General features: G+C 38.0%; 1 protein-coding gene across 1 annotated transcript in view; it reads right to left on the bottom strand.

Annotated features, from left to right (window-relative positions):
- Positions 1-13,357, bottom strand: part of STAB1 (stabilin 1) — a 148,002-nt gene that overhangs the window by 50,541 nt on the left and 84,104 nt on the right. Inside the window, exons 36-43 of the mRNA XM_026683543.2 lie at positions 12,881-12,937; positions 9,629-9,724; positions 8,447-8,642; positions 7,855-7,950; positions 4,961-5,006; positions 4,038-4,117; positions 3,106-3,231; positions 2,047-2,120 (exon numbers count right to left, since the gene is read on the bottom strand). Coding sequence (XP_026539328.2) covers positions 2,047-2,120; positions 3,106-3,231; positions 4,038-4,117; positions 4,961-5,006; positions 7,855-7,950; positions 8,447-8,642; positions 9,629-9,724; positions 12,881-12,937 — 771 coding nt within the window. The remainder of the gene's footprint in view (positions 1-2,046; positions 2,121-3,105; positions 3,232-4,037; positions 4,118-4,960; positions 5,007-7,854; positions 7,951-8,446; positions 8,643-9,628; positions 9,725-12,880; positions 12,938-13,357) is intronic.

Consider the following 13,357-nt stretch of genomic DNA (forward strand, 5'->3'; position numbering starts at 1 on the left):
GGGACACAAACTGCAAGACATCTTCTGCAGCAACAATAAAGATGCAGATATTTGTCATTTTCCATCTCTGTCTGCTACTGTAAGTGTATCCTACATATGCAGGCTTTACAGGTGCTGTGAGTGGCAAAAGTTGTGCGAGTACAATCAGTTAATAATCACATTGCAAATGAACGAGCCCTGTGTGTGTTAAGCCATTGGATATTCCCACTGGGGAAACAGAACAGTGAGTACATACTTGCCGCACTTCGAGGTGAATATGTAAAGGACAAACTACAGGAGGTCTGCCTCCATACTGCCTAACCCTTGGTAGCACCAGCCATAGAACCTGTAGCTTACCTTGGGCTCTTTCAATCCTGTATACATGAATGGTATCTTCCTTTGCCTCTCGTCCAGGGGGTGGAATCCCAACCATTGTTGCATTGTTGTTAGACTTTAAATTACTTTGATCCACCGCTCCATGCACGATCAGCAAGGAGATGAAGCAGATGGCAAGGAAGACACTGTATGCAGCTTACAGGATATAATAGAAATGCTACTGCTGCCTCATCAGTGACCATTTATGCTGATGATTCAGCTGCCTCCCCAGATTAAAAAAAGCAAGACACAAATAACCAAACCGTACTGGGGGAAGTATACCCCAGAAGGACAGTGTCAGAAACCTTACAGCACTAGAAACCTCAGAAAACAGTGCCAAGAGACTCAAGCCAGCCCTTCCTCCTTTAAGAAAACCAAGAGGCACTAGCTGAAAGGAAAAATTCAGAATGGCTGTTACAAAAGTAACACTTAAGTAGAACCATTAAGATAAGGGGGATCAGTATTAAAAAAATAAACTCTCCAAGATAAACCAAAACTCCAGTGGTGGGATTCAATTTTTTTTACTACCGGTTCTGTGGGCATGGCTTGGTGATCACGGCTTGGTGGGAGTGGCAGGGGAAAGATAGCTGCAAAATTCCCTTCCCTCCCACCCCAATAACCTGATTTCCAGCTCCGTTCTCCAGTGCAGGACAATCAAAGAAGACCCAGCTCGTCAGCTGGGACTCAACGGGAGGCAGAGAATAGATGGGGTGGAGCCAGTCAGAGGCGGTATTGGCCGGTTCTCTGGACTACTCAAAATTTCCACTACCAGTTCTCCAGAACTGCTCAGAACCTGCTGAATACCTCCTCTGCAAAACTCCCTCTTCCTGCCCCCTGATAGGATTAACTCTTAGGACAAGAAAACACAAAGGTACAAGGAACAGGATTAACCCATTAAAGCAGGAAAGACAAAAACCCAGGGCAATCACCTCAGCTAGAGGCACATCAAACCCCATCAAACTGCAGGAGCTTCAAAGGAAAAGTAAGTACAAAAAGGTACAGGCTTGCCATCCCAATTTGCTAGCTAGCCAGGAATGCTTGAGCTGTGTCACTGCTTCTGACATTGTGACTTTGACATCCCTGCCTTATAGTATTGAAATCCTAGCACACTTTATAAAAATTGAAGTATTTCCTGCAGTTTTTTTTATACAAACAGAGAATGAAAGAGAAATTCAGATGATTGTTGTTAGTATCATTGCTTTTTTCATATGAAGGTTTAGAGTTTATTACAAATTTTTAAAATACGCATTCACAGCTTTTATCTACCAAAGCATCCAACAGTAAGAGTAATAAACACAATATACATGTTATAGTGAGCTTACATTATGTAATAAATATAAAATGATTGAAATCAGGACTTAATAAAGAAACCATCATTTTATTTGGCTTATCATAGAGGAATCAAGGAAAGGCTTGAGCAAACAGGAAGATTTACCTGTGCCATATAAACAGGAAACAGAAAAACTTATCCTAAATAGAGGAAACGAAGTGACTGCTCAACAACTTTATTTAGCTAAGGCTCTAAAGGAAATGAGGGGCTCCACTGTCAAATATTATGAAAATAAAAATTACAATTATGTGGGGTAAGATAGGAAACAAACATGGATATTTCAGTGTTAAGAGACATGTTCTCTGCTGTTTTTCAATTATAAATATATTATTCAAAATAGGATAAGATAAAAATTTGCTTACCAAACCTGGCCCTGTTTTAACACACGTTGCATTTGGGTGGCATCCTCCATTGTTTTCTAAGCACCGATCCAGCTCTACACATAGAAGAAATGCACATTATATCAGATTGCTTCCACTGCAAACTATGACTATGTTACAAAACAAGGTCTCAGAAGATACGAATCAGTGAATAGCCTGTTAACTTGTGCAATAATAAGTGCAATGAGCAAGAATAAGCCAGGACGCATTTTTGATCTTTCTAAATGCCCCAAATGTTCCTCGTAAAAATTCATCATCGATGAGGGAAAAACAATACAATACGAAAGGACAGTACAGAAAAAAAACTTTTAAGCAGTTTTTACCTTCCCAAGTGGAACATTCATACAGTTACAAAGTATATCCCACCTACAAATGGAGCAAACAATGACATTCATTCTAATGGTAAACCTAGTAAGCTGTCACCATCACTGGTGAAGAATCTTCTTCTCCATTACTCAGTGATCATGTCCACATTATTTTGCCATCTGCCTTGCTTAAAGTGAAGTAGCCAGTGAAGAAATATACATGTATATTTTAAGAAAGCACTGATTGCCTGGGCTGAAGTAAAAGACAGCCAAAGTTGCCATCGAGATGGGTGACATATAAATTTAATAAATAAATAAATAAGGCAACTTCTCTGCAAGAGAAATAATACCATCTCATTTATCATGCTTGAAATGTTTCATCTCCTTTTAAATTCATTTATCTGGGTACTGGTCTATCCCAATATTTAATTAGTAATCCCATTTATATAGTTGCCAATCTCACAAAAGTGATGTTGGGCAGGAAAAAATACATATTTTAAAGCCAAATCAGCCATCCTTTCATCTGCTTTGAATAGTATGAAGCTTATCCCAAAGGTGCTTTTTCAAGAGGCAACTGGACTTTCTGGTTTTTCTTTGAAGACGTTTCAGCTTTTGGATGAGAAGTGAAACATCTTCTAAGATAAACCAGAAAGTCCAGTTGCTTCTTGAAAAAGCACCTTTGGGACAACCGTGACTTGGATGACTGAGAATCTCCATAGACATGCATGATGCTTACCTCTGCATAAAGTTCCATCTCCTGAATAACCTTCTTTGCAAGTGCAGATGTTTTTGCCTGGTGCAATTTTGGTACAGTTGGCATACATGGAACAGCTGCCATTATCCTCAGCACAGGGGTCTATTTCTGAATTGCCAAAGAAAAAGAGGGTGGGCTAAAATAGAAAACAGTTTTGCACAGGTATGGCAAGTACATTTTCGAACACCTGGGGACCTCGTCCAGACTGTGATTTGAATCTTTGCTTTCCTCCATCGCACCCCTGTTTATGAAGCAGGGGTGCAGCGCTGCCCGTCTGCAGCCACCAGGACCCTGCAAATCTGCAGGGACAGTGTGGAGAAACTACAGTGAAATATGGTAGAGAGGGTTCATGTGGGATATAGAAAATTATATTTCAGAAGAATGGTTTGGATAATTTTGTCTGCTCCTTGACCTGAATGGAAGAGCAGGCGAAGATTTCAAGCCTTTGTTTTGGCCAGCTGTGGCCTTCCTCAACCCAGTTGCCACAGAAAACACATAAGGGTTTCATGCCCATTTTCTTTGACATGGACCTATAGCTTGTCATGGATGCAGACAAAAGGGGGTTTCATAAGATTACATAAGTTTATTCTTCACTGTAAATGTTTCTCTTCAAAAAATGCCCATTTCTCTTCATCCAGCAACTAGCTATTGAAAGTTTGAACACAGCACATAGAAAAGCATTGAATGCTACATTTTAAATAGTATGAAACTTATTTTTGGTAATGTTTTACTTTTTGTAATGCTGAAGTGGTGAGCATGTATATGTCAGCAATGCTCGTGCATGCAATTAGTGAAAAATATGGTCGTTTTTAGCTATTATTGATCTATCTCTATGTACTGTATCTACTGTATCTGTGGTGTTATTTTTTTAAATCAAGCATGAATAATGAATTGAAAGCATTTGCCGGCAATACCTGTACAAGAGGTTCCATTTCCAGAATAGCCAGCAGAACAGGAGCAGGTGGGTTGAGAAGTAGTAGAGTCATTCATGCAACTGAAACAGCATCAAGGGGGATTGAGAATTATATATGAACACATATGTTTATGATACTGTGTGTTAATTGTGTTGTGCTTGTTTGCCTGGATCACATTGCTCCCCTTCTCTCATTTGTCTAAATGTGTAGTTACACAACAGAGATACAGAGATGCAGGAAGCTCAAGTTTCTGATATATGTTTCTTTCACATGCTCAAAGTGGAATTTCTGTTACCTTGAAAATAAATGAAGATTGCTATTGAAAATAATTACAAAGTAAATCATTCTGAGGCAGGAATTAGTGATTATGGTTATCAATAGGCCCATTAATATCTATATGAAAATCATTTAGGGGCAATAACTCAACTTACTTATTTGGATAAGATAATTAATAAATCATGGGAAACGTCTTGCCTACTCTTGTTCAGAATGGGAAGATGTAGTTTGAGAGGCATTTATATTTAAATTAAGCAAGATCTTGACGAACATAATTTATACTTTCACAATCTCCTCTAATGTATTAATTGTACATTAGGGAATTTAATAATTGCTAGATCATTAGGAATTAAGGAATGTATAATAGAGAGGCTTAATTAAAAACTCAGCTTCCTAGAAATACTGCTTAATTTATTGATTATATTTTTATCCCATCTATATTAATATACAATACAATAACCCAAGGTTATTAATATATAATATACAATAGGTGATAAACATAGATAATACTCCACCCTCCTCCTCTTTTTCCTGATCACAACAACCCTGTGGAGAAAAAGAGGGAAAATATCCCTATGGGGGTTGTTACTGAAAACAATCACATCATTTCAAACATGTTTTAAATTTTGCCCTACAATTGTACTTACTTTGCATTCACATCACATGTACCATTGCAGAAATCAGTTTCAAATTCTGCAAGAGAACATTTTGTTAGAATATTGTCCAATCTCCAAGCAAAAATAATTCTCTTAAATAGTCATGTACTTCGATTATAATGATATGGGGGAATGATCTTGGGAGACATAAGAAAGAGCTGCAGGCTGGACAACCAGCTTATAAAAGATAACCTGAATCTCCTCACCTCAGAAGCAGAGGTGATCTGGGAAGCATTTCAGAAATGACCCTGCCTAGTTTCCTGGAGAATAAAAGGAAAGGAACAGAGGTGGTATTCAGCAGGTTCAGACTAATTCTGGAGAACTGATAGTGAAAATTTTGAGTCGTTCAGAGAACCGGCAAATACCACCTCTGACTGCAGATTTTACAGTATCCTTCCCCTAAAATTGTAAAAATTTTTGAATCCCACTACTGGAAAGGAGGGGGGGAATTCTCACAAGATTCTGTTAATATAACCTTACAATACAAATAGATTTATTGGAGTCAGTTGGTGTCAGCTAGAGAACTTGACAGCCTGGATTTGAAACTTGAGCTCTGTGAAATGGGGTGAGCTCCCTTTACTTGCTCCAGCTCCTGCCCACCTAGAAGTTCAAAAGCAAGCAAATGCAAGTAGATAAATAGGTACTACTTTAGTGGGAAGGTAACAGAATACCTTGTGCCTTTGGTATATAGCCATGACCTTGGAAATTGTCTTCTGACAATGCTGGTTTCCTTGGCCAAGAAACAGAGAATAGCAGCATGCCCTAGAGTAGGACACAACCAACAGGGAAACCTTTACATTTACCTTACTCATGATGCACTTTTTGTTTGGACTACCTCAAAGGACTAACATGAGTCTTGTAAGATTTCTACTCTTGTAGATAGGCAGAAAATCCCACTTGGAGTTTTAAAACTGGCTTTCAATCTACAGGCATCTATCTATCTGCCAAGCATCTAGCTACAGCATTGTTGCAAATGAGCAGCAAGGGGATACACAAGTAATCAATTTACAGAATGCCACCAACTAACACAACAGCTGCGACAGAATTTGCCTTAAACTGCAGCAGCACAGCAACATGAAGCTCAACCAATGCTCCTGAATTTTTACTTTGGCTTATCAGAAGAAATCAGACTGGGCCTGGATCAGTCCTGGAGTCAGCTCAATGTGAAATATTTAAGGCAGGTAGACTAGTGGAATTTGCCACATGCTATTTAATTGGCCTGGAATAGATTCTAAACTCTTAATTAAATTTTTTAAATATTTGTTTAGTGTTAAGGAAACGAATAGAATTTTAGAACCTTGTGAATGAAACATATTCTCAAATCAATTTCTACTTTTAGCAAAGACTCTGGGTCTAAGATAGGGCTGAGAAAATAAAAGGCAGGTGGTTGCTATCCAACTGGGGTTTGTTTTTGGTTTTTTGCCCTCTGATATATGGATGTTTTATGACTGGTCCAGTGGTGGGATTAATTTTTTTTTTTTACTACCGGTTCTGTGAGCGTGGCTTGGTCGGCATGGCAGGGAAGGTTACTGCAAAATCCCCATTCCTTCCCCACTCCTGGGGGAAGGTTACTGCAAAATCCCCATTCACTCCCCACCTCACTAATCTGCTTTCCAGCTCTGTTCTCCTGTGCAGGGCAACAAGAGAAGACCCAGTTGATCAGCTGGGTCTCGGGAGGCAGAGAATAGATTGGGGTGGGGCCAGTCAGAGGTGGTGTTTGCCGGTTCTCCGAACTACTCAAAATTTCTGCTACTGGTTCTCCAGAACTGCTCAGAACCTGCTGAATACCTCCTCTGGACTGGGCACACTATATCATGGCCACTTTTTGTGTGTGAAAGCCCATTGCATGTTCTTGCATTCAAGTATGCCCAGTGACACCAAAAGATTGGGCTCTGGAGTATGTCACACTACTGATTCATAATATTACTATTTTCTCATTCTACTTGATGAACCCAATTAAAGCAGGAATTCTTGTAAACTACCTCATTAATTGATTAAATGTCCAAAATATTGCACAACTTTTATTTTTATGGTGTTCTTTTTTCAACTAGCAATACTAATTACGGTATATGTATTTGATTATCCCTTATATCTGCAATATATTTGTATTCATCCCATAGATTTGTCATGAGAACCAGGCATCCTCTGCAGATTTGACCACAGGAAAAGAAAAGGGTTACATTAATAGTACAACAGAGGTATTTCATGAGAAGAGTACTCCACTCCTCTGCTTGCAATAGAATACCTTATGCTACCAGGCTTATGCTACCAAATTTTGGACCTGGACAACCTAGAACCATGCCACCTATGGTCTGATCTAAGCTTAGTACACAAAATTGTCTGCTACAATGTCCTACCTGTCAATAATTGCTTCAGCTTCAACCGCAATAACACATGAGCAAACAATAGATACAAACTCAAAATAAACTGCTCCAAACTCGATTGCAGAAAATACGACTTCAGTAACAGAATGGTCAGTGCCTGGAACTCACTCCCCGACTCTGTTGTTACATCCTCAAACCCCACAAATTTTAACCTTAAACTGTCTACTGTGGACCTCACTCCATTCCTAAGAGATCTGTAAGGGGGCGTGCATAAGCGCACCAGCGTGCCTACCGTTTCTGTCCTACTGTTCCCGTTTATTCATACTCATTTATTATGTATATACTGATACCTGTTTATACTTATATGTTTATATGTTATGTTTATACTTATACTTGCTTTCTCATACATATTTGATAAACAAAATGAATAAAATAAATAAATAAATAGCAAAACTCCAGTTCTGAGATTTTGAATAGAGCCCTTTCTCGTTTCTTTTAAATTTGTTTTTTTTTTTTTAAAGAAGCCAGTTCTGGAGTGATACTCCTTGTTTCCCAACTTACCTTTGTCACAATTAACTCCTTTAAATCCCGAGTTGCATGTGCAGCTTCCATCACCTAACAACCCATCATTGCACTGCCCTTTATTGCAATTGCACTCTAAGAAGAAATATAAGTCTTCGTCAGGTACAAATTAATACATTCGACGTTACCTGTGCTAGTTTTTCTGCACCATCATGGCCAATAGAAAATTCATTATAATTATATGCAGACCTTATCACTATTAATAACTGCACAGGGTCTTAGAAATTAAATGTGAGCAGAAATATTTGAGAAATGTATACAATATGTGTAGAATAATGCTCTAGGGGTTTACAACTTATCTAGCATTAGAATAACACAAGATGTTTGAGTGTCCTGCAGGTGGCCCCAGTCACAAGCAGTAGATGAATCCAGGACATCTCAATTTGAGCAAAATTAAATAGGATAATTGTTTGTCCAACTGTTTGATGACTTGTTGTTTGGGCCACATTAAAAATTGGAGGATAGCATCAGGTTTCAAAAAACCCTGGAGACTGCATGCAAGTCTTTTTGTGAGCGTCGCTACTTTAGACCAAACACTTCTCCTATGAGGATGGATAATAGTCATAATCACCTGATTGACACTTGGGTCCATATCTTCCTGCCTGACACATTTCACAGGCTGTGCCATGGAAACCTTCTTGGCACTGGCAATCTCCATTGCCTTCAATGCCATCTTGACACACCCCATTGCCAGAGCACCAATTGCCTGGTTTCCCAGGACACATCTCACACATCACACCATAGTAGCCTGGACAGCAGACAGAGACCTCAGAAAACAGACAGATTGATAGTCAGACCAGGAAAAAAAAATAGAGATTTTTGTACAAATGTAAGAATGACTGCTGACTTTCTCTTCATTCTTCCTTGCAAGCCATCCAGTGTTATAACATTTGAGTTGAACAGAGGCATAGAATCAAAATCATGAGAGGTATTAGTATTGCTTTATAAATCCTTAGAAAGACCAGACCTGGAATAGTGAACCTGGTTTTTGATCACCACAGTACAAAAAAGATGTTGAGACTTTGGGAAAAGTGCAAAGAAGAACAACTAAAATGATTAAGGACCTGGAGACAAAAACATATGAAGAACGGTTACAGGAATTGGGTATGGCCAGTCTAGTGAAAAGATGGACTTTGATAGCAGTATTTGAGGGGCTGCCACAAAGAAGAGGGGCCAAATTATTTTCTAAAGCACCAGAAGGCAAGACAAGAAACAATGGATGGAAACTACTCAAGAAGAAGCAACCTGAAATTAAGGAGAAACTTCCTAACAGGTGCCTAGTGAAACCGCTTGCCTTCAGAAGTTGTACGTGCTTCATCACTGGAGGTCTTTAAGGAAAACCTGGACAAGCCACCTGTCTGAAATGGTATAGGGTCTCCTGCTTGAGCAGGGGGTTGGACTACCAAGGTCCCTTCCAACTCTATTCTGATTGATTGATTGATTAGATGGTCACAAAAATCTTCAAATAAATTAATGTCATGTTCAAAAGTTTATATTGCTTAGGGCTTGAAATGGTATCATAATAGCATCTTCCTGCTTATCATTTTTGATATGGCACCAGTAATATCAATATACTTCTATGCATCAGCAGGGTAGTCAGTTATGTATTTGCACAGATGATGAGTGAGAAACTGATCTCAGTCTCTTAATAAAGAAATAAACCCTTCTAAGCCAGCCACAAGAAAATAATTACATGGGGAATAGCTGCATATTTGACATATGTATAGATTTCTAATCAATAGATATGACTTACTAGGGAAACTTTGACGCAGGTAAAGTAGCAGCCAACTAATTTCATGCCTCCAGATTTAAATATACAGTGAGGAAGGTTCCCTTTGCCTGGATTTTGCTGTCAGTGAAAAAGGGGGGGAAATGTAAAAAAAAAAAAAAAAGTTAAGCAGATATACAGTATATTCCCAACATATAACATCTTAGCATGATGAAGAAAAAACTCTTATTTTAACTCTTTCTTTTTTAATTCAATACAATTTTATTAGTTTATAATATAGCATACAAAGAGAATACAAAAATAAATAGTAGGGAAGTTAGGAAAGGGAAAAGGGAAATAAATAGTGGAAGGGAAAAAGGAAAAAAAAGCACTGACTTCTGACTCCCTTTGTGCAGTAGAATAAAGGCATTAACATCTAATCTCATCTTTTTTAATTTTACATAATAGAAGTTTCATTTTTTTCCACCTCAAGCACAAAGTCTAGAAGTGGTTTCCAAATAGAAAGAAAGGTATTTGTATTTTTTTCTTTGATCAAAGCAGTCAATTTAGCCATTTCTGCTAATTCCATCAGTTTTAGCAGCCGTTCGTCCATTGTGGGGATCGAGGTGACCTTCTATTTCTGTGCATAAATTAGTCTTGCTTCCATCAACATATATAACATCAAAGTTTCATTTTCCCCCCAGGTCTTTTTCTGGTTTTCTTTCTATATTCACTTTGATAATTTTCTATTTTAACATATGAATCCTACTCCAATATTTCTTTGCTTTATCACACGTCCACCACAAATGATTAAAAGTCCCTTCTTCACATTTATATTTCCAACACTCATTTGAGATGCCTTTATACATTCTTGACAACCTATCCAGAGTTAAATACCAATGAAATAGAAATTTTCTTTTAAATTATAGTTTAATGTAAATTTTAAACCCTTATTCCACACGTTCCCCCACTGTTCAAGCATTACATTATATCCAAAATTCCTTGTCCATTGAATCAAACAATGCTTTACTTGTTCATTTTCCAGATTTCAAATCAGTAATATTTTAGCAATAATATGTTCATCACTATCACACAGTAGAGTATCCAGTTCTTAACTTTTTAACAAAGTTAAACCCATGATTCTTTTTATCTAATTTAAATCTTTCTTTCAATTTAACCAATGACAGATATGACCTTCTGATTCTAGCTGCTCCTTAGATTTGAGGTAGGGCAGGGGTGTCCAACCTTGGCAACTTTAAGACTTGTGGACTTCAACTCCCAGAATTCCTCAGCCAGCAAAGCAACATTTACTTTAACTTATTTATTTATTTTATTTATTTATTTGATTTGCCAATTGTTTACAAGATAATAAGTATAAGTGAATACATAGTTGTGAATACATGAAATGGGTACATATAAGAAAAATAAAAGAAGAATAAGAGAAACAATAGGACAGGGACGGTAGGCACGTTGGTGCGCTTTATGCACTCCCCTACAGACCTCTTAGGAAAGGGGTGAGGTCAATAGTAGACAGTCTAAGGTTAAAGTTTTTGGGGTTTGGGGAAGAAACTACAGAGTCGGGTAGAGTATTCCAGACATTGACCACTCTATTGCTGAAGTCGTATTTCCTGCAATCAAGTTTGGTGCGGTTAACTTTGAGTTTGTATCTATTGTGTGCTCTTGTGTTGTTATGGTTGAAGCTGAAGTATTCATTGACAGGTAGGACATTGCAATGTATGATTTTATATACCATGCTTAAATCAGACCGAAGACGGCGTAATTCAAGGTTTTCTAGTTCTAGAATTTCAAGTCTGGTGGCATAAGGTATTCTACAACGAGTAGAGGAGTGGAGAACTCTTCTTGTGAAATATTTCTGGACTTTCTCAATTGTGCTAATATCAGATATGTAATGTGGGTTCCAGACTGATGAACTGTATTCGAGTATTGGTCTAGCAAATGTTTTGTATGCTCTGGTTAGTAGTGTGATATTACCAGAGAAAAGCTATGTAGGATTAGGTTAACAACTCTTAATGCCTTTTTGGCTATGTAGTTGCAGTGGGCTCTAGCACTTAGATCATTAGAGGTGAGTATTCCAAGGTCCTTTACAGAGCTTGGGTCATCAACAAGATCTTGACTATTCAGCTTGTATTTTATTTTCTGATTTTTTTTGCCAATATGTAAGACAGAGCATTTATTTGTTGAGATTTGAAGTTGCCATTTGTTTGACCATTCTGATACATAGTCAAGATCTTTTTGTAGGGTAGCAGTATTGTCTGTGGTATTGAACAGCTTTACATCATCAGCGAAAAGAACGCAATTGCTCTTAATATGATCACAGAGGTCATTTATGTAGAGTATGAAGAGAGTTGGTCCTAGAACACTGCCTTGGGGGACACCACTACTGACAGGTACAGAATTTGATAGGACGCTCCCAATTTTGACCATTTGTTGTCTGTTTGCCAGGAATGCTTCTATCCAGTTATTCAGTTGTCCAGAGATACCATAGGATTTTATTTTTAGGAGTAGTTTGTTGTGTACCACTGAATCAAAGGCTTTACAGAAGTCTATGTAGATTGCGTCTATTGCTTTGCCCTGGTCAAGTTGTGTCGTCCATATGTTTTTGCAGTGTAAGAGTTGCAGATTACAGGATAGTTTTTTTTCTGAAACCAAATTGTTTATTGGAGAGTAGGTTGTTTGTCTCTAAGTGGAGGATGATGGATTGGTTAATAATTGATTCCATGACTTTACAGGTGACGCAGCATAAGGAGATTGGTCTGTAATTTTCAACTAGGCTTGGGTCTCCTTTTTGAAGATGGGGATGACTGTGGCTTGTGACCATAGGTTAGGCAAGGAGCTGGTCCTGAAAGATTTTTCAAAGATTATGCTTAGAGGTTTGGCTATGGCAGTGGATAGCTTTTTTAAGAAGTAGGCACATATTCCATCAGGTCCAATAGATAGAGATGGTTTTAGATTGCGTAGTGCTTTTTCAACATTGTCTTCTGTAAAATCGATATGTATTAGATCATTGTTGTTATCTGTGGTACGGCTAGGAAATACTGGGCATGATCCATTGCTGTTTACAAATACTGAGCCGAAGAATGTGTTAAAGAGGTTGGCTTTAATGGTGTCGTCGTTGCAGTCTTTACCATCAGGTCCTATCAAGGGTTGACTCTTTTGACTCTTTCTACCTTCCCACAATAAACATTATAAGCTCCAAAATTCTGCATAAGGGCTGCTTTTTTTTTTTTGACGTGCTTGATAGAAAAAATGTATCAAATGAAATAAAGCAATACTTACTGCAAGCACTGATCCTGCTGGACATTTGATCCTTTTCTGGCATTTAGCACACCTTGACTGGCATACAGGAGAAAAAGGATAATTAATAGATATTTCAGAGCATGGAAAAATATTAGCATCAACTGCAGAAGGGTAACAAATCCCAACACAACAAAAGCCCACATTAATCATTACCTGGTTATTATTTTTTCATATTTTGTGATAGCAGAAATATTATCATTGTCAATATATTTATTTATTAGCTTTTTATCCTGCCGTTATTACGTTATAAGTAACTCAAGACAGCATAATATTGTTTCCTCCTTCTATTTTCCCCACAACAGCAGCCTTGTGAGGTGGATTGGGCTGAGATGGAGTGTTTGGCTCAAAGTCATTCAGCTGGCTTCGAAGCCCAGGTTGGCATTATGACGCACACACACGCTTCTTGTTTCATTTTAACCACTACTTCAGGTTGTCTCTCTATCCTTATCTGAATCT

This window comes from Notechis scutatus, chromosome 2, assembly GCF_049901735.1.
Source record: "Notechis scutatus isolate UNSWTSFEM ecotype Mainland chromosome 2, rNotScu1.2, whole genome shotgun sequence".
Lineage (NCBI taxonomy): Eukaryota > Metazoa > Chordata > Lepidosauria > Squamata > Elapidae > Notechis > Notechis scutatus.